Below are 22,153 nucleotides of genomic sequence, written 5' to 3'. Positions count from 1 at the left end.
GAATTTGCGGTGGTCTGTTTTGGTAAAGAGGAGTATGCAAACAGAACGACCGTCCCCGCCGGAACGCTGGACGTGCTACAACGGATGCACAGGTTTGACATTCGAAAAGACACCTGCAAATGAAGACATTCTAAATGCCCGTAGTTCATCCGCTCTTCTAGTGGCTTTTGGTCTTGGTCTGCTGCTGTGTATCGCTGACCAGGTAAGACGCTTGAGGGAGTGCTCGAAATACGGTATGAAGGCCACGCTACGTGTGTGTACTTATCTGTGCCTCCCCTAATTCTCTATCGCGTGCATTAACTGTAACGATATAGAATCCCGCATTAAAATTTTCTCCGGAATAGTTACTTAGTACGGTGAAAACCTACCTCGCAAATATCCTTCGCCTGCCAGCAATGGGATAATGAAGTTCTACGTAAATGTTTCATCGGCATCAGTCATTTAGTGAGAAGCAAAACCTACCTCGCTTTTAACACATCTAATTTGGTTTGGTTTATTGAGGTTTAACGTCCCAAAGCAACTCAGGCTATGAGGGACGCCGTAGTGAAGGCCTTCAACGTTTTTTTGCACGCGTTTTTTTGCACGTTTTTTTGCACGCTGACGTGCGAATGCGACCGTACAAGGTCGAAGATTTCAGGGATGCTCTCGCCAACGTTGGCGCGCTCCCCGACGTGGTAGCGTTGGGGTCGTACCATATCAACCACGTCTGGGTGGTGACGTTCGACTCTGCGGATGGTGCTAAGAAATTGGCTGCGCTGAAGGAGCTGAAGGTGAAAGAACGCCGTTGCCTGATCATCGACCCCGAGGACCAGCAGCTCAAGTTGCGGCTCCACTGGTTGCTGCACGGCGTACCCGATGAAGATGTCCGAACGGCTTTCGCGGCGTACGGAAAGGTGACGGAGGTGACGCGGGAGCGTTGGCGCGTCGAAGGCATCAAGGAGAAGGGCTCGACAACGAGGACCATTCTTCTGAAATTGAAACCTGGCATGAAAGTGGACGACCTGCCTCATCAGGTACGAGTCGGCGGCGAATTGTCCCTCGTTGTGGCGCCTGGACGCCCAATGCAATGCCTACGTTGTCGCGGCACAGGACACGTCCGACGCGAGTGCAAGGTGCCCCGGTGCTCAAAATGCCGGCGGTTCGGCCACACTGACGTCGAGTGCGTTCGCACGTACGCGACAGCTACAGGGCCTGTACTCACGGACGAGGCGGCTGATTTGACCATGGACGTGGTTGAGGCAAAGGATGCGGCGAAAGGCACTGAGTCAGCCGAAAAGGGCCAGCCAGTGACGGCCTCTTCAATACCTGGCAGCGGTGACGCCAAGGGCAACGACGCAAGCAGAGAGGCGAAGGGCGCCGAACCGTCAAGGAGTGCGGATAACCCAGACAAGGGCGGCGCACACACTGCTAGCGTCACCGCAGCAGCTAAGCGACCCCACGACCAGACTGGCGGCGATGGAGACAAGGTGACAGCAACTAGCGTCGAGGAGCCGCCAGCGAAAACGGCCCAAGTGCGGCGGCCCAGTTTCAAGCCGCGGCCTAATGTCTCGTCGGAAAAGCGGGTCGACGACAAGGGGCCTGTTCAGCAGAGCCAGGCTCTTGCACCGGATGGTTCTGGTGGCGGCGACGGCGTCTAGCTGCGTGCTAGACGTGGGCGGTAAGCACCGATCTCTCGGTCTCTTCACTCTCTATAAAAATGGCTACTGCGCTTACGCTCACGGTGGGTACGCTCAATGTGAGGGGTCCAGCCGGTAAAAAGAAGCAGAGCCAAGTTTACCGCCTCCTAACAGATCGTGGGATTGATGTTCTTGCTATCCAAGAAACAAAAGTGGAAGGAGACGAAGAGACCGGGATTTTGGTGCAGCGTTTCACGGCCAGATATTACGCAGTCGTTAGCCACGCAAAGGGCACATCGGCCGGATGTATTATTTTTGTTAAAAAACTGCCGAGTCTTGAGGTGCAGGCGCATTTTTCATGTCCATTGGGTCGATGTGCAGTGGTGGACTTTCGTTTCGCGAGTGTTGAATGGCGATTCATTTGCATTTATGCGCCCAATGTACTGGAGGACCGAGTTGTGTTTTTTGAAAGTATCCAGCAATATCTCAGCACTGAAAAACAGGTAGTTCTACTGGGTGATTTTAACTGCGTTTTGAATGCTGCTGATAAAACCAGCACACGTTCCCACCGGGATGGAAGCACCGAAGTTTTGTGTCGATTAACAGATCTTTTTGCCTTGGAGGACGTGGCTGAATGTGTGGAAGGTACGCGCAATGTTATGTTCACGCATTTTCAACGCAGTAGGCATGCTCGTCTCGATAGAGTGTATGTATCTTTAGATCTGGTGCCAAAATGCCATAGTTATGATGTTGTGCCCGTGATTTTCTCAGATCACTGCATGGTGCAGTGCAATATATGATTTAAAAAACGATCTAGTGTATTTCAGTGGGACTTATGGAAATTAAATAACCAGCTTTTACGGGACGAAACATTCACTGAGATGGTAAAAGTAGAAGTAAAGTAACGCGCGACGGCATACACGTATGGGGGATGCAATGGGAAATTTGCAAACAACAAATTAAAATAAAATCCATCGACAGAGCTAGCTGTATAAAATACCAAGAAAAGTTACACGAAGCACAATTAAAGTCCCTGCTTGACAAGTTATTTGCCGAGGAGTGCAAATCACCGGGTATGTTCTTAGACGATATAAAAAAAAATCAAGCAAAAGATAGAAGTGATCGAAGAAGACCGCTATCGAGGGGCGCTTGTACGCGCGAGAGCCGAAGAATTTGCTACTTGTGAGACGCCCACAAAACGAGCACTGGGAATTGAAAGAGCGCGCGCACGGCGAAATCATGTAGCAGAAATTGAGAGGGGAGGCCAAACGGTGAATGACAACGATGGTATCGCGCAAGCCTTTTTTTGATCATTATCAAATGATTTTTGCCCAGCATCGAGTAGATGTGGCACGGTTCAAAGAAGAATTTTTGGAGGCTATGCCTTGTGTAGCCGACGAAGACAAACAAAGATTGGAGCGGGCGATTAGTGAAGCCGAAGTAGAACTGGCCATAGATAAATTGAACGCGGGAAAATCGCCGGGGCCTGACGGGCTAAGCGCGGCGTTTTACAAAACGTTTAAGAACGATTTAGCACCAATACTAACTGCTGTGTTCAACGAAGCGTATAAATTACATTCACTTCCCGCATCGTACGCGTCATCTCACACCGTACTTATTCCGAAAACCGAGAAGGTAGAAAAATTAAGACAGGTGTCCTCTTACAGGCCGATCGCTTTGACAAATGTGGATTATAAGATATACATGAAGGTTCTAGCGGCCAGGTTACAAACCGTAATACGGGTATTAGTTGGCTCACCTCAAACATGCGGGATAAAAGGGCGTTCCATTGTTAATAACATCCACAAAGCAAAGTGCGTGCTGGAGTGCTGTGATGCCACGCATGACCGTGTGGCAGTCCTCCAGCTCGACCTCGAGAAAGCGTTTGATTGTGTGTCCCATGAACTTTTGTTTTGTGTTCTAGACCATATTAATGTCGGGTCCGTAATTAGTGAGGGAGTTGCCATGGCGTACCGTAACTGCAGTACAAGGTTAATTGTAAATAAGAAGCTGGGCGCCCTCATAAGCGTACAACGTTCGGTGCGCCAAGGCTGCCCCCTCAGCCCCCTGTTGTTTTGCATATACATTGAAGCACTGCGTATAAGAATAATTGAAAACGATTCAATTCATGGTTTCCGAGTGCAGGCAGCGGAAGTGAAGTTGCTTGCGTACGCAGACGACGTCGCTGTGTTTTGTTACGATCAGAGGAGTATAATTCATACGGTCGACGTTGCAAAACGCTTTAGCGCAGTTACTGGAAGCTTGGTGAACTGGCAGAAGTGTCTTGGATTCTGGCACGGAGATTGGCCATCAACCCCAGAAACTTTCGCCAATGTCTCATGGGTGACAGCACCCGTTAAGTACCTGGCCGTTCCGCTGGAATTTTATCAAGATTCTGAGCCTTATTGGCGAGAGCAAGTGAAAGAAACGCGAGAGAAGGCAGCAATATGGAAAAGCGCCCATTTGTCTTTATTTTCGAGAGCCACAGTTTGCAATCTTTTTCTGATAAGTAAGCTGTGGTATGTAATGCAAGTGTTGCACTGTTCTCGGTTGAATGTGCAAAAGCTTCATCGTGTGTTCGCAGTTTTTATTTGGGCCTCAAGTTGGGAGAGGTGTAGTCGGACGAATCTCTTCCGGAGCGTCAAAGTAGGCGGACTTGGACTCGGGCATTTGTTTTTGCGCCAAGTGGTAAATAGGTTATTTTTTTTTTCTGGGATATTAAAGGTCCCTTTCTTCGCACCATGTGCCAAGTAAGGCTCGGGTGCGCTTTGCCGGAGTGCGTTGTCTCAACAAAACAAATGACTGGACGAACTTCAGGGTTTTTCAGAGAGATTGTCCTCAGTGTTCGATTTCTCACCGCCCGTTTTTCATTAGAATTTTTAAGCAATGTTAAGAGGAAAACGTTGTACAAGAGGCTACGTGAAACTGTTTTCGCAGAACCTATGTACAGAGCCTTATACACTGGAGGCCCAGGCAGCGATGTCCTTAAACGAGTTAAAAATATGCATTTGCCGTCAGGGATAAAAACTTTTTTTTCAAGCTGCACACAGGCACTTTGAGTGTGAAATCATTTCAACAGGCTAAGGGGCTTTTTCTTCCATGGGGATCACTTTGTCTAATATGCAAGGAACCAGAAACCGTAGATCACGTTTTTCTTCATTGTTGGGAGGGAGTTTATTTCTGGGACGTCCTGCAAAGGACCTTAAAGAAAGAATTACCGTTGCACCCTCAAGGAATCAGGTTTCTGCCTACAGAGAACGAAGGTGGCTTACCAGAAGATCTTATCATGCTTTTGGGCCTTCATAGTATATGGCGCTCTCGAACGGCGGGGTACCATTGTGACCCGGACGCGAGGCCGGCTCGAATGTATTTCCGGGAAAACATCCACAAGTTTTGTGAGATACTGCAAACAAGATCATGTGTTCCTGAGTGGTTGTCAAAGTTAGAACCTTTGACGCCTCTCAGAGAATTTTAACCTGACAACGCCTAACCGAAGTGGGTTTTAGGCTACTATTGTGCCAGATTTTGTGATTGCTTTTGGTGAATGTTCTTTGTTTGACCTCTGTCGAAGTCCGGTGATAAAGAAAAAAAAAAGTATATGGCGCTCTCGAACGGCGGGGTACCACTGTGACCCGGACGCGAGGCCGGCTCGAATGTATTTCAGGGAAAATATATAGAAGTTTTGTGAGATAGTACAAACAAGACCATGTGTTCCTGAGTGGTTGTAAAAGTTAGAACCTTTGACTCATCTCAGAGAATTTTAATCTGACAACGCCTAACCAAAGTGGGTTTTGGCTACTATTGTGCTAGTTTTTGTGATTCTTTGGTGAATGTGCTTTGTGTGATCTCTGTCGAAGTCCGGCAATAAAGAAAAAAAAAACAGCAGAGTGGTGCAGTGGAAGCGTGCTGGGCCCATAACCCAGAGGTCCGTGGATCGAAACCACGCTCTGCTAATTCTTTTTCTCTCTCTCTCTCTCTCTTCTGTGGCAGGCGCAGTGCCATGACCACCATGTTGATTTAAATTGAAATACGTGGGACTTTTCTCTCTCTCCTCGTCCAGCGGAGTGGCGCAGTGGAAGCGTGCTGGGCCCATGATTCTACTTCCGGCCACGCCAGTGAACGGTCGCAGAATCATGAGCTCCGGTGGAGCGGCGATAGCGGCCCTTGCTGGCCGCGGAAACAGGTCCGACATTGAAGCAGATAAGGATTACGAGATTATTTTGCCTACTCTGCCAACAGGACGTGTTGTTCTCAACACGGTGTTTTTGCACGGCGACGTGCGAGCGCGGCCTTACAAGGTCGAAGACTTTCGTGACGCCCTCGCCCAAGCGGGTGCGCTCCCCGACGTTGTGGCGTTGGGGGCGTACCAAATCAACCATGTGTGGGCGGTGACACTCAACAGCGCTGAAGCAACGAAGCGATTGGCGGCTTTTAAGGAGCTTCCAGTTAAAGGACGCCGGTGTCTTATATTCGACCCCGAGGACCACGTGCTGAAACTGCGGCTACACTGGATGCTGCACGGCGTCGCCGACGAATATATCCGGACTGCGTTTGCGGCCTTCGGGAACGTGACGGAGGTAACCCGTGAGCGTTGGCGAGTGCAAGGAGTGAAAGAAAAGGGCTCCACCACAAGGATAGTTCTGCTCAAGCTGAAGCCTGGAATGAAGGCGGACGACCTCCCCCACCAGATAAGAGTCGCCGGCGAGCTTGCCCTTGTGGTCGTGCCTGGGCGGCCCATGCAGTGTTTGCGTTGTCAGGGAAGCGGTCATGTCCGACGTGACTGCAAGATACCTCGCTGCTCACGCTGCCAACGCTTCGGACATTCGGAAGATGGGTGTGTCCGCACATACGCTGCCGCAACGGTGCCAGCGCTTAGAGAGGAGACACCGGAAGACGTTCTGGACGTCGTCGAGGCTGAGGAAGCAGCTAAGGGGACCGATGGTGTGGAAAGCTCTGCGGTGGCCCCCAGCGTGATAACTCCGACGACCACTGAAAAAGAGGCGGGCGAGGGCGTGGATAAGAAACAGGTACTGCCATCCGTTGTTTCGGAGGTGCCTGTGAGCGAGGAAGCGCCCCTTCAAGGGTCAAGTGCTCCGGCAACATGGGCGGCTGAGAACACGAATGCGGAAAACGGCGGCCGGTCAACGAGCGCTGGCAGTGCGCCGAAGCGCCCGCACGCCGACGCCGGTGACGGGGCGGATAAACAGGTCGCTGGCAACGCCGAGGAACCACCTACGAAAACTGTGCAGGGACGACGACCTTCCTTCAGACCGCAACCTAACATCGCGACGGGCCGGAGGGCAGCCGAAAAGCCGCCCTCGCAGCACGTCGAGCCCGATAATTACGATGGCGGCGGGACTTCTGGAAGCGTCTAGCGACGTGCTAGGCGCGAAAGGTAAGCACCATGCTCCCAGCGTCCTTCTAAAGTACGAAAATGGCGATGCAACAGTCACTGAGCGTAGCAACGCTTAACGTCCGTGGGTTTGCATCGAAAAGAAAGCAAAGTCAAGTATACCGTATTTTAACGGACCAGGACGTGGACGTGTTGGCGGTTCAGGAAACCAAAATAGAAGGGGAAGAGGACACGGGGAGCATGGTGCAGCGTTTCACGTCGAGGTACGATGTGGCTGTTAGTCACGCGGTTGGCACATCGGCCGGGTGCCTTCTGTTCGTTAAGAAGTTGCCAGGACTGACAGTGCAGGAAGTGATTTCATGTATGCAAGGTCGCTTTATTTTGTGTGACTTCGTTTTTCATAACAGTGAATGGCGCGTTCTTTGTGTTTATGCACCGAATGCGGCTGATGAAAGGTTAAATTTTTTCGTGAGCATCCAGCGATATTTAAATACTGGGCGACAACTCGTCGTTATGGGCGATTTCAATTGTGTTTTAAGTGCTCGAGATAAGACAAGTAGCCGCGCCTTTAGAGACGCAAGCACGGATGTTTTGTCGCAGCTAGTTGGCGAATTCGCTCTAGATGATGTAGCGGAGTGTTTGGAGGGAGCGCGCAGCGTGAAATACACACTTCCAAGGTTCCAGTCATGCCAGGCTCGACCGTATTTATTTATCGTTGGATGTGATTCCGAAATGCCAAAATTATGTCGTTATGCCAGTGTCTTTTTCGGATCACTGTCTTGTGAAATGTACAATCGGCCCTAGAAACCGAAGGAAAAAATTTGTGTGGGGACTGTGGAAGCTAAACTCCAAACTCTTAGAAGATGAAGCTTTAGTCGAAATAATTGCAGGGAAGCTTAAAGAGATAGAACAACGGCCGTGCACCACCATTGGAGAGCAGTGGGAAAGGTGCAAACAAGGAATGAAGATGAAAGCTATAGAAAGAGCCAGTTGTATTCGACATGATGAAAAGCGAGAAGCATGTTTAAGGGCGACACTAAATCAGTTAATAGCGCACGAGTGCAAAGATCCAGGGGTCTATAATGAGGATATCAGAAAACTGAAAAAGAAAATTGAGTTATTAGAAGAGGATCGTTATCGAGGAGCGCTCGTTCGCGCCAGGGCCGAAAGATGCGCAGCAGGCGAGACGCCCACTAAACGGGCTCTCGGTCTCGAGAAAGCGCATGCCCGTCGAAACGACATAGAAGAAATAGTGGAACGGCAACCTCGTGACAGATAAAGACGGCATTGCACGTGCGTTTTACGAATACTATCAGCAACTGTTTGCATTTCGCGACATGAACATAGACAGGTTTAAGCGCGTGTTTCTTTCTTCCTTGCCAAGACTAGATGCTGACACCACAGAAAGGTTGGAGCGGCCGATTTCCGAACATGAAGTTGAGCGTGCCATTGATAATCTAAATCCAGGAATGTCGCCAGGGCCTGATGGCTTGAGCGCGGCTTTTTATAAAGCATTTAAAAAGGTGTTGTCCCCATTGTTAGCTGCAGTATTTAACGAAGGCTACGATCTTAACTTGTTGCCGCCTTCTTTTGCGTCGTCACATACTGTACTAATCCCCAAAACAGAACAAAATGAGAAATTGAGATTGGTGACGTCATACAGGGCAATAGCCCTGACAAATGTTGATTACAAAATACTAATGAAAGTACTAGCAGCCAGATTGCAGACCGTTATTAAGGAGATTGTTGGGCCGCACCAGACTTGCGGCATCAAGGGAAGGGCCATTGCTACGAACATACATAAGGCCAGATGCGTACTGGAGTGTTGTGACGCAACATGCGGTAGCGTCGCGGTTCTACAGCTCGACCTTGAAAAAGCGTTTGATTGTGTTTCACATGATGCCTTGTTTGCAGTTCTAGATTACATTAATGTGGGTTCTGTTATCAGTGGGGGCGTGGCCTTGGCGTACCGAAACTGCACTACAAGATTAATTGTCAACAAGGAACTTGGTGCACCCGTAAATGTGCGACGTTCGGTGCGTCAGGGCTGCCCCCTCAGCCCGCTTCTGTTCTGCATTTATATTGAAACTTTGTGCTTGTCAATCCTTGAGAATGAAGATGTACAGGGCTTCCAACTCCACATGACGCATGTCGGAGGTCAAACTTTTGGCGTATGCCGATGACGTAGCCGTCTTCTGTGCGAACAGAGAGAGCGTTAGCGTGGCAGTCGATGCCGTGAAAGATTTCAGCACGACCACTGGAAGTCCGGTGAATTGGGGAAAGTGTCTAGGCTTTTGGCACGGAGAGTGGCCATCGACGCCTTGCACGTTTGACAACGTGGCTTGGGTCACAACACCGGTTAAGTATTTGGGTGTGCCTTTAGACTGTTATGAAGACAGTGAGCCATTTTGGCGCGACCAAGCCCAAGAAATACGTGAGAAAGCTGACAAATGGAGCGGTGTGCCGCTGTCTATCTTTGCACTCGCAACGGTCTGTAATCTGTTTTTTGTGGCCAAGTTGTTGTATGTAATGCAAACGCTTCACTGTTCCAGGTTAAACATTCAGAAGCTGCATCGGGTATTTGCCGCTTTTGTTTGGGCGTCGAATTGGGAAAGGTGTAGACGGGATAACTTGTTTCGGAGTGTCGAAGACAGGGGTCTTGGGCTAGCACACTTATTCGCACGACAGCTCGTAAACAGATTCCTTTTCTTCCGCGACGTCACTGATCCATTTCTGCGCACTGTTTGCCAAGTAAGGCTCGTGCGTTCGTTGCCAAATTTTGTTGTTGCCACAGAAAGTATGCCAGGGCGCCTCTTTGGGTTTTTAAGAGAGGTCGTAAACAGTGTCAGAATTTTGACAACTCGTTTTTCGGTTGAATATTTGTGCTCTGTCAATAGGAAAAAATTGTATAAGGATGTATGCGATGACTTTTTCTCTGTTCCTGTGTACAGAGCCTTGTACAGCGGCTATCCGGGTCAAGATGTATTGAAGCGGGTAAAAAGGATGCCAGTTTCCCCCGGAGTAAAAACGATTTTCTTTAAGCTGCATACTGGAACGTTATCGGTAAAAACATTTCTTGAGGACAGGGGCTTTTTTCTGCCATGGGGGTCACTTTGTTTAATATGCAAACAGCCTGAGACAATAGATCATGTTTTTCTACACTGTTGGGAGGGGGTTTATTTTTGGGACGTGCTGCAAAGAACCCTTAAAAAAGACTTACCGTTAGATACACGTAGCATCAGGTTGCTGTCAACAGATAACGAAGATGGCGTACCTTTCGATACCGTCATGTTAATTGGTCTGCACAGCCTCTGGCGCTCCCGGATGGCTGGGTTTCATTTAGACCCCGATGCTCGCCCTGCAAGGCTCTACTTTCGTGAAAGTATGCATGCCTTTGTTGAAATGCACAAATTGAAGCCTACAGTTCCCGAATGGCTGCCAAGATTAGAACCCTTGATCCATTTGAGAGAATTTTAACACGACAACGTCATCCCACGTAAGGATGACAGCTTACTTATTACTATCATTTCTACGTGAACATTTGGCTGTGAGCTGGCTGATTTGTTCCGTGTACAATTTTGTAATGTGTCAGTGTCCGGTAATAAAGAAAAAAAAAGAGTGGCGCAGTGGAAGCGTGCTGGGCCCATAACCCAGAGGTCCGTGGATCGAAACCACGCTCTGCTAGTTCTTTTTTTTTTCTCTCTCTCTCTCTTCTGTGGCAGGTGCTGTGCCATGACCACCATGTTGATTTAAATTGAAATACGTGGGACTTTTCTCTCTCTCCTCGTCCAGCAGAGTGGCGCAGTGGGGGATTCCACTTCCGGGCGCCGAAGCGAACGGACGTGTGATGACGGGCTCCGTTGGAGCGGCTACAGCGGCCATGTCTGGCCGCGGAAACAGGTTTATGTCAACTGATAGTGAGTACCAGATTGTTCTGCCCAGTTTGCCTACAGGTCCGTTCGTTGTAAATACAGTTTTTTTGCACGCGGACGTAAGTGCTCGCCCGTACCGGGTAGAAGATTTCCGCGACGCCCTCGCTCAACAGTCGGTGCTCACCGAGGTTATCGCCTTGGGGGCGTACCGCATGAGCCATGTTTGGGCTGTCACGTTCAAGGACGCTGAAACGGCGAAGAAGCTAGCCAGCATTGGTGAATTGCAAGTGAAGAAGCAGCGCTGCCTCGTCATCGACCCGGCCAACAGGGACGTCCGCATGAAGGTGCACTGGCTTCTCCACAGTGTACCGGATGAGGACGTACGCGTCGCCTTCGCCCCGTTCGGCAAAGTTACTGAAGTCGCCCGCGAGCGTTGGCGGGTCCAAGGAGTGACTGACAAGGGCTCTACCACCAGGCTCGCGACACTGAAGTTGAATGCTGGAGTGCAAATCGTCGATGTGCCCCATCAGCTAAGTGTTGCATGTGAGCTGGCCCTCGTGGTTGTGCCGGGCAGGGCTCCGCTCTGCCTTCGCTGTCGCGGCACGGGTCATATTCGCCGCGAGTGCCGCATCCCACGGTGTGGTGCCTGCCGGCGCTTCGGACACGAAGACAGCCAGTGCGAGCGGACATATGCCAGCGTCACCGGACTGGGGAGCAAGGAGGATACGTCCGACTTGCTAATGGATGAGGCGGACGTCGAGGAGTTATCGTCGGCGGGAGGCAGACAAGCAGCGCATTTGCCAACGGCAACTCAGCCTCAACTGCAAACTACGCAGAAACCTGTCGTTGTGGCAAACGACGCGGAACAGCAACAACCGCCTGCCCAGGACGTCGTGGCTACGCCGAAAGGCGAGGAAAAAAAGCAGCCTGAACCGCACGTGAGCGACGACCACACCGCGGCAGAGAACATGGACACGTCCCGTGAATCAGCGAGTCCCGCAGCCGGGAAGCGGACGCATGAAGACACCACCAGCATGCTGCAGCAGCGGGACGAAAGCGGCGGGGACGAGCCGCCGCAGAAAACGCCAGGTAGGCGGGCGTCGTTCAAGCCGCGACCGAACATTCCGGTCGACTCTCGGCACGCAGGTAAACCGCCTCCGTAGCTTTGTGTTGCCTTCGTCATAATGGGAACGGGGGGATTTCTAAGCTCTATGGCTGTGTCGATGTGCCGTTTTCTTTTCGTGTCGAGGCAAGGTGCTGTTGGCACCAAGGTTCTTCCTGCTTGCCCCAGTGTATATTTTGTTGGCAGACTTGCGGTGTGTACATGGGCACACAGACCTGGAGAGCGAGAATTCTTTCCGGGGATGGGCACCATTCCATTGTGTTACCATGGCTCTTAATCTCGGGGAAATGCTACGCGTAGCAACGTTAAATGTCCGGGGGCTAGGTGCAAGAAGGCGACAGTGTCAGCTAAGCCGCCTTCTTATTGATAAAGAATTACACTTAGTTGCCGTACAAGAGACGAAAATCGAAAGCCAAGAACTGACCGACCGAATGGTGTCCAATTTCCGTACGCATTTCGACGTATGCGTTTGTCATGCGAATGGTGGATCATGTGGTTGCGCCCTTTTCATCCGTAATAACTTGGGGATCTGTGTACAGTCAGTGTTGTCAAGCCAAAGTGGTCGCCTTTTAGTTGTTGATATTGCTGTTTATGATTTATCTTTCCATGTCATTTGTGTCTATGCACCCAACGTTGAGACCGAGCGTCGATCTTTCTTTGAACGTGTTGAAGCCTACCTTAACTGTCACAAAGTGTTGATATTGTTGGGCGACTTTAATTGCGTATGTACAATGGATGATCGCGCTAAACGCACACGAGTTCGGGACAAGAGCGCAGAAGTATTAAGTGCCCTGGTGCATGATTATGATTTAGAAGACATTGGTAGCGTATTGACGAATGGTACACGTCCTCAGTACACCCATTTTCAGCGTGACAGCCACGCGAGATTAGACAGATTATACGCATCACCCGAACTGGTTTCTTCATGTGCAGCATATGAAGTGCAACCAGTCCAGTTCAGTGACCACTGCTTGGTAACTGCAACGTTTGGAAGAAGGCAAAACAAAAGTCGCTTCAACTGGAACCTCTGGAAGTTTAACGTGAAGCTTTTGGAAGATGATGCATTTGTTAGCGCAGTAACTGAAGAATTAGAGAAGTTGCTCACACTGCAGCCAAACCAGTTCGGAGTTGAATGGGAAGAGTTTAAACAGAGAGTTAAAATAATAGCCATCGAAAGAAGCAGCATTATTAAGTTCAACCAGAAACAAAACGAAACAAAACTTCGCCAGGAACTAGAATTCTTGATAAGCATGGAAAACATTCAGCCCGGTAAATGTACTGAACAAATAAATAAGGCGGGTGAAAACACAGCTCGAAACTATAGACACAGAAAGATACAAAGCGGCAATTGTACGAGCAAGATCCGAGAAGCTGTGGGCGGGAGAAACGCCAACAAAGCGCGCACTATCCGACGAAAAAAGATACGCATGTCGGAAAGAAATCCGGCAGCTTGCCAACGGAAACGAGATCACGACTGACCAAAAGGTTATCAAGACAGTGATGGCCGAGCATTTTCGGAACTTGATAGGCCACCCACGTGATACGAAAGACAGCTTCCAGAAAGAATTTCTTTCCTTTATGCCACAGCTGGACGAAGAAGTACAGTGGTGAGCAGCCTTGTCTAGAGCGCTCGGGCGGTGCACTTCCTTGCAAACAAATCCAGATTTTGTGGCAGCCTCTAGGGTCCAGCTGCAAAGCTTGCACGGAAGTAGCGCCAGATAGCCTCGTAAACAAAGCAGGCACGAAAACTTTGCCCTGTAATGAGGGGCTGCTCTCTAATTTCGGTTTTTGTTACCAAGTGCGCGCTGCTCAAGCGCTCTAGACAAGGCTGCTCACCACTGTACAGACGCAACTGGAAGAACCGATAACCGTCAGTGAAATAGAACGCGCAATAGATGACCTGTCCCTTGGTAAAGCACCCGGGCCTGACGGCCTAGGAGCTGCCTTTTATAAAGCTTTCAACTGTTCTGTTGCTCAGATTTTGCACAATGTCATCACTGAGGCATACGACAAAAAGCGAGTTCCTTTATCATTCACAACGTCACACGTCGTGCTGATACCAAAGAGTGACGATGAAGCAAAACGTCTCTTGCCAGGGTCTTATCGCCCGATAACCCTTGTCAATGTGGACTACAAAATATTTATGAAGGTTTTAGCGACACGACTTCAGCGCGTTATAACAAAGTTGGTAGGGCCGCATCAGACTTGCGGCATCAAAGGCCGAAGCATTGCAACAAACGTGCATGTCGCGCGAACGGTCCTCGAGTGTTGTGACGCTTTTGGCGAGCGCGTTGCGATGATGCAGCTTGATCTGGCCAAAGCCTTCGACCGTGTCTCGCACGAGGCTCTGCTCTGCATTTTAGAGCATTCTAACGTAGGCTGCGTTATCACTGAAGGCGTCAGAATGGCGTTCACTGACTGCTCAACGCGAATCATCGTAAACGGGGAACTGACAGACAGCCTGAGCGTTCGCTCGTCGGTGAGGCAGGGATGCCCTCTTTCGCCCTTGCTGTTCGCGGCTTACCTTGAGCCGCTATGTTTGGCAATTGCAAACAATGAACGCATAACAGGATATAGAGTACGTGAGGCAGAAATAAAAATCTTGGCCTACGCGGATGATATCGCCGTATTATGCGCAACCAAAGAAAGCATTAAAGAAGCCACAGCTGTTGTTGAACAATTTTGCGAATACACCGGAGCCCAGATAAATTGGGACAAAAGTTATGGATTTTGGCATGGAGACTGGGACGCCACGCCGGAGCAATTTTGTCGCCTTCATTGGTCAACAGTTCCTAAACCATACCTCGGTGCGCCCCTCGAGTGTTATCGTGATCCTGAACAATACTGGACCGATCAAACAACGAAGGCAAAAGAACAGGCTGATGCATGGCAGGGAAGACAGCTGTCAATGTTTTTCCGTGCGACTGTCTCCAATGTCTTCCTAATTTCAAAAATATGGTATGTGATGAACGTGTTGTGTGCATCGCGAACGAGCATACAAAAAATCTATCGTGTCCTCGCTACTTTCATTTGGTCCTCGACCTGGGAGAGATCCAGCCGAACTAATTTGTTTATCTCAGTCAAGTGTGGCGGGCTAGGTCTGGTTCACTTGTTTTTGCGGCAAGTCGTGTCACGATTTCTTTTCTTAAGGGATCAAAATGACCCCTTTCTCCGCACCGTGATGCAGGTGAGGCTGCGTAGACTTCTCCCAGGATTCATTGTGACGTCATGTGAGAACACATGTGGCGCTGTGACTGGTTATCTGCGCGAAGTAGTGCTCGCGTTCAGGTTGTTAAACGTGCGGTTTTCACAAGACTACTTGTGCAGTGTTAGTAGGAAGAAACTGTATAAGGACCTTGTTCACACCATGCTACCAGTACCGTTATACCGTTTGCCACACCGTGGACGCCCTGGACAAAACGTACTCAAAAGAGTAAAGAAAATGCCAATATTACCTTCAGTTAAAACCTTTTTCTTTAAGCTACATACCAACACACTTCCAGTTAAGACCTGGCTTCAAGAAAAAGGCATCTTCATACCGTGGTCAACAAACTGCTTTTTATGCAACAAGCCCGAAACCATAGAGCACGTGTTCCTAGACTGCTGGGACCCGATTTTCCATTGGGACGTACTCCAGCGCACATTAAAGAAACAGTTGCCTCTTGACCCATATGGAATACGATTCCTGTCGGTAGACGCTTCGGACGATATACCGTACGATCTTATCATGGTCCTGGGCCTCCACGCGCTGTGGAAAACGAGAATGCAGTTTGAACATGCCGATCCTGTCGTGCGTTCTGTCAGAGACCACTTTACCGAAAGTATCGTATGTCTCAGAGAAGTTTATCGAGCGCTCCCTGATCCACCAGAATGGATTGCTTGTCTGGATGCATTGGTGTCTCTGAAAAAATTTTAGTGTCATGTTAGCCCAAGTGTGGCTGATATGTTTTACGCCTTGTACCCTTTCATTTTGACTATAATCCTGGCAATAAAAAAAAAAGAGTGGCTCAGTGGAAGCGTGCTGGGCCCATAACCCAGAGGTCCGTGGATCGAAACCACGATCTGCTAATTCTTTTTTTTTTCTCTCTCTCTCTCTCTCTCTTCTGTGGCAGGCGCTGTGCCATGACCACCATGTTGATTTAAATTGAAATACGTGGGACTTTTCTCTCTCTCCTCGTCCAGCAGAGTGGCGCATCATTCTGCTTCCGGCAGCCGAGCTGAACGGATCGCAGGGTCATGGGCTCCAGCGGAGCGGCGATAGCGGCCTTTGACGGCCGCGGAAACAGGATCGATGACTGCGGTGATAAGGATTACCAGATTATTTTGCCGACACTGCCAACAGGACGTGTTGTTTTCAACACCGTTTTTCTTCACGGCGACGTGCGAGCGAGGCCGTTCCGGGTCGAGGATTTCCGTGACCCCCTGGCCGAGACCGGTACGCTCCCCGACGTGGTCGCGTTGGGGGCGTACCAAATCAACCACGTGTGGGCGGTTACCCTGCGGAACACGGAGGCAGCAAAGAAGTTGCTCGCCTTCAACGAGCTGCAAGTTAAGAAACGCCGCTGCCTCATTATCGACCCGGAAGACCAGCAGGTAAAGCTGCGGCTACACTGGATGCTTCGCAGTGTGGCCGACGACGACATCCGGACGGCATTCGCGGCGTTTGGCAAAGTGACCGACGTTACGCGTGAGCGGTGGCGGATACAAGGCGTCAATGACAAGAGCTCAACGACAAGAACGGTCCTACTGAAGTTGAAGCCCGGCTTGAAAGTGGATGACCTACCACACCAGGTACGTGTCGCCGGAGAGTTGGCTCTCGTGGCGCCTGGGCGTCCAATGCAGTGCTTGCGCTGCCACGTGCGGCGTGAATGCAAGGTTCCCCGCTGTACAAAATGCCGGCAGTACGGCCACGCGGATAACGAGTGTGTCCGCACTTACGCGGTGGCTACGGGCGGGGCGTCGAAAGACGACTCTGCGGAACTCCTGATGGATGTTGTCGAGGCCGAAGAATCTGCGAAAGGCATAGAGGAACCCGAAAAGCAAGCAGGATCGACGGGCTCTTCGGGACCCTCCAGCAGCGATGCCGGTCGCAAACCTGAAGGGGCAGAACCTTCTAGAAAGGAGACGGAGGCGTCGAGTGATAAAGTAAGCGTGCCAGCGGTCCAAGAAACCGAGCCAGCGACTCTGACCGAGGAGAACCTTGACCAGAGCGGCGCCCGCACGACCGGCGTCCCTGCCCCAGCGAAGCGGCCACACGCCCAGACCGGAACCGAAGGAGACAAGGCGGAAGCCCCCAGCGTCGAGGAGCCGCCGGCAAAAACAACCCAAGGACGGCGGTCGTCCATCCGGCCACGACCAAATGTGTCGACGGAGAGGAGAGCCCTTGACAAGCCGCCCCCGCAGCCAGGCCAGTTACCAGCACCGGATGGCTCCGGTGTCAATGATGTCGTCTAGCCAAGCGCTAGACGTGAAGGGTAAGCACCATGTTCCCGGCCTCTTTCTTTTGCTTTAAAATGGCTCATGCGTTCCCCATGAATGTCGGTACACTTAATGTCAGGGGACTGGCAAGTAAGAAGAAGCAGAGCCAGGTGTACCGCCTTTTAACTGAGCATGACATTGACGTCCTGGCAGTGCAGGAAACGAAAATTGGCGGGGAAGAAGAGACCGGGAGCATGGTGCGACGTTTCACGTCTAGGTTTTTTGCAGTTGTCACCCACGCTGTAGGAACGTCTGCGGGTTGTGTCATCTTTGTAAAGAATGTACCGGGACTTGAGGTTCAGGCATATACGGCGTGTCCTTCGGGTCGATTTGTTTTGGTTGACTTCCTGTACGACAAAACATATTGGCGCATCATTTGTGTGTACGCCCCAAATGCGGTGGATGAGAGGACAGTTTTTTTTCAAAGCGTACAAAAGTACTTTTCTTGTGAGAAATCCCTGATCGTCATGGGCGACTTCACTTGCATCCTGAAAGGCTGTGACAAAACCAGTGCAAGGGCATTTAGGGACAGAAGCACTGAAGTACTCTCAGAAATTATAGACACGTGCCAACTCGACGATGTGGCCGAATGTTTAGAAGGCGAGCGTTGTGTGAGACTCACACATTTTCAACGGTCAAGCCATGCACGGCTAGATCGCATTTATGTGTCACCGAACGTTATTTCAAAATGCAGTAGCTACAATGTGGTACCGGTATCATTTTCGGATCATTGTTTAGTGCAGTGTGGGATAGGGATAAAGAAACGAGGAAATCAGTTTTCTTGGGAGATGTGGAAATTGAATAATAAGCTCATCACAGACGACATCTTTAGCAGTAAAGTAAACGACGAAATCAGTAAATTAAAGCCGAGCGGGGAACTGAAAGTATGGCAGCAGTGGGAACTGTGCAAACAACAAATAAAGATAGCAGCAATCGAAAGGTCAAGCTGTATACGACAAGAGGAGAGGCGTGAGGAGGATAATTTAAGATCCTTACTGGCAAAACTTCTTGAAAAAGAAAGCGAACAGCCAGGCAAATGGATGGACGACATAAAAAAAAAACACAAAATTGATCTCTTCGAGGAAGAACGCTATCGCGGTGCACTTGTGCGGGCTAGGGTGCAAGATTTAGCTGTTGGGGAGACACCTTCAAAACGAGCTCTAGGAATCGAAAAAACGCATGCTCAGCGAAACCACATTGAAAAGATTGAATGGGGCGGGGCGTTATCTGGGGACAGCGGGCATATCCAGCAGGCATTTCTTGAATATTATCAGGCGCTGTTTGCAAAGCAAGAAGTGGATGTGAGCGCATTCAAGGAAAAGTTTCTTGGTGCTTTGCCGCGATTAGATGACGAACAGAAAGAAAGGCTGGAGCTGTCGATAACTGCGTCGGAGGTCGAGCAAGCGATAGGAAATCTGAACCAGGGTAAATCTCCTGGACCTGATGGGTTAAGCGCCGCTTTTAACAAAGCATATAAACACGAAATAGCGCCAGTACTGACAGCAGTTTTCAACGAAGCCTACAAAGAAAATGAATTGCCCCCGTCTTATGGTAAATCCCATACAGTGCTAATCCCTAAATCCGATGACGCGGAAAAGTTACAACAGGTCACAGCATATCGTCCTATCGGCCTCGCAAACGTAGATTATAAAGTTTTCATGAAGATTTTAGCCCGTAGACTACAGTCAGTAATTCAAGATATAGTCGGTCCCCACCAGACGTGTGGGATCAAGGGACGCTCGATTGTTTCCAATATTCATAGAGCGAGGTGTGTGCTGGAATGTTGTGATAACACAAATAGCTGTGTAGCCATCCTTCAGCCAGATCTTGAGAAGGCATTCGATTGTGTTTCGCACGATATCTTGTTCTGCATACTCGACCATGTGAATGTAGGGTCCATTATTTGCGAGGGAGTGGCCTTGGAGTACCGGAGCTGCACGACAAGATTAATTGTAAATAAGAGTTTGGGGGCCCCCATTAGCCTGCAGCGTTCGGTGCGCCAGGGTTGTCCCCTCAGCCCTCTTCTATTCTGCATATACTTTGAAGCGTTATGTTTGAAAATCATGGAAAGCGAAAAAATTCGAGGCTTCCAGCTACAGGCGGCAGAAGTTAAGCTGCTGGCTTATGCGGATGATGTCGCGGTGTTCACAGTAAATCGGGAAGGTGTAACCGAGGCCGTGGCATGCGTAAAAGAATTCACCAAGGTCACCGGTAGTAAAGTGAATTGGTCAAAGTCCCTGGGGCTTTGGCACGGAGAATGGCCAACGAAGCCCGGCAATTTTGCAAACGTGTCCTGGGTGACGACCCCAGTAAAGTACTTAGGCGTCCCACTGGATGGTTATCGCGATAGCGATTCGTACAGGAAAGCGCAGACGCAAGCCACGCGTGAAAAGGTGGAGAGGTGGAAAGGGCGACATCTTTCAATTTTCGCAAGGGCCACAGTGTGTAATCTGTTTTTTATGTCTAGGCTGTGGTACGTGATGCAAGTGTTGCATTGTGCAAGGATGAACGTACAGAGACTGCACCGGATCTTTGCCGTTTTTGTGTGGGCTGCTGACTGTGAACGCTGCAGCCGGACCAATTTGTTTAGGCGGGTGAAGGACGGTGGCCTGAGTCTGGGACACTTATTTCTGCGGCAGATTGTAAGCAGATTTTGTTTTGTGCGCGATGTAAGCGATCCATTTTGGCGTACTGTGTGCCAATTAAGGCTCGGAAATGCACTGCCGGACTTTGTTGTCTCAACCGAAAGTTTCTCGGGACGTATTTTTGGTTACTTTAGAGAGGTTGTCGCGAGTGTTCGATTCCTGTCTGTTCGATTTTCGTATGAATATTTATCTTCTGTTAGCAGGAAGAAGTTGTACAAGGATTTGTGCGATGTAGTTCTTCTACAACCTATGTACAGGGCCTTATACAATGGAGGCCTGGGACGCGACGTACTTAAGCGTGTGAAGGCGATGCAGGTGCCGCCAAGTGCAAAAACTTTTTTCTTTAAATTACATACCGGAACACTACCAGTAAAGGAATTCTTGGAAAGGAAGCATTTATTTCTACCTTGGGGATCACATTGTTTAATTTGTAAACAACCTGAAACAATAGACCATGTTTTTTTGCACATTTGGGAGGGGGTATACTTCTGGGACATCTTACAAAGGACTTTAAAAAAGGAATTACCGCTGGACTCTTATGGTATTCGGTACTTGCCTGTAGAGAGTGAGGATGGGACACCATCTGACCTTATTATGCTAATGGGCCTCCATTGTATTTGGCGCTCAAGAATGGGAGGATATCATCGCGACCCTGATGCACGGCCAGCACGGATCTATTTTCGGGAGTGCATGCATAAGTATATTGAAGTTCAGAAACTTGCTCCTGAATCTCCCGAGTGGCTCGAAAGAGTCGAGCCTTTGGTGACGCTTAAGGAGTTTTAACGTGACGAAGCCACGCACCGCCAGGCTGATAGTGTTGTTAATTATTGCTCATTGTGCCGTGTAAGTGTATTTGTGTACTGTGGTTCTTGCCGAAGTCAGGCAATAAAGGAAAAAAAAAAGAGTGGCGCAGTCGGATTCCACTTCCGGCTTCCGTGGGAGACGGTCGTGTGATGGGAAGCTCTGAGCGCGCTTCGTTATCGGTCATGTCTGGCCGAGGTTTCGGTGAGCGACGCCCACCAGTGGGCTATCGCTTAGTTTTGCCTACGCTGCCTTCGGGAGACGCAATGAAGACAGCGGTTTTCCTTCACTGCGATATTGCCGGGCGGCCTTATCGCATACAGGATTTTCGTGAGCCTTTGGAAACTGCCGGTGTTCTACCTTTCGTGGCTGGCATTGGGGCCTTTCAAATGTCGCATGTGTGGATGTTGAAGCTGAAAACTGCGGAAGCGAAGGAACGACTGCTGACAGAAGGAGCACTTGAAGTGAAAAAACGCTATTGTGCGGTCATAGACCCCAACAAACGTGAGTTGTCCTTCAGGGTGCACTGGGTGCCCTTCTACGTGTCGAATGATTCTGTGCAGAAGGCTTTTGAAGAATTTGGAGAGGTGACAGACGTCAACCGCGAGCAGTGGAACAGTCCCGGGTTCGAAGACGTCGAATCGACAACCCGTCTGGTGCGCATGGTTCTGAAGGAGGGGCTCTCTATCGATGATTTGCCCCACATGCTCAAGTTCTACGGAGGACAAGTGTTAGTGGTGGTGCCTGGACGTCCACCAATATGCCTACGGTGCAAAAGGACGGGACATATTCGACGCGACTGCCGCACGCCAAGATGCAGTTTGTGTCACGCCTTCGGACACGAACGGGAAGGATGCGTTCGCACGTATGCGCGTGTGGCCACGGGTACTGCTCCGCCGCAAGACGACGGCAGCGAGATGCTCATGGACCAGGAGGAACTGGAGAACGCCGGAGCACCGCCCCCTTCAGGACTTAGCGACGGCCCTGCTTCCCAGCAGCCGGAGCTGCCCGCTGGCGACGAGAAGACATAAGGTGACCCCCTCGCAGAAACGACTGGCAAGAAGGCGGATGCTGCAGCGCCGCCAGAAGAGCCAACGAAGGAGAGCACTTCAGGCGACCACGACTCCTAGGCGCCGATGGATGCGACAGTCGCTTCCATTAAGCGACCTCGTGACTACGAAAAGGCACCGGCTACGGAACGAGAACTACGTCGGCTAGAAAGGCATTGGAGAGGGGAGGGAGCCAAGAAAGGCAAGTTAGCCTTG

General features: G+C 50.1%; 1 protein-coding gene across 1 annotated transcript; it reads left to right on the top strand.

Moving 5' to 3' along the window:
- The first annotated feature begins 10,816 nt into the window (after positions 1–10,816).
- Positions 10,817–21,919, top strand: LOC149325398 (uncharacterized). Its single transcript, XM_089564263.1, has 2 exons — positions 10,817–11,930; positions 21,381–21,919. The coding sequence occupies exons 1-2, from the start codon at positions 10,817–10,819 to the stop codon at positions 21,917–21,919; spliced, it is 1,653 nt and encodes a 550-aa protein (XP_089420389.1).
- Positions 21,920–22,153: the final 234 nt, after the last annotated feature.

This window comes from Amblyomma mixtum, chromosome 10 (assembly GCF_055824585.1).
Source record: "Amblyomma mixtum isolate Tamu chromosome 10, ASM5582458v1, whole genome shotgun sequence".
NCBI classification, from domain to species: Eukaryota; Metazoa; Arthropoda; class Arachnida; order Ixodida; family Ixodidae; genus Amblyomma; species Amblyomma mixtum.
This window is presented reverse-complemented; position numbering and strand designations above follow the sequence as displayed.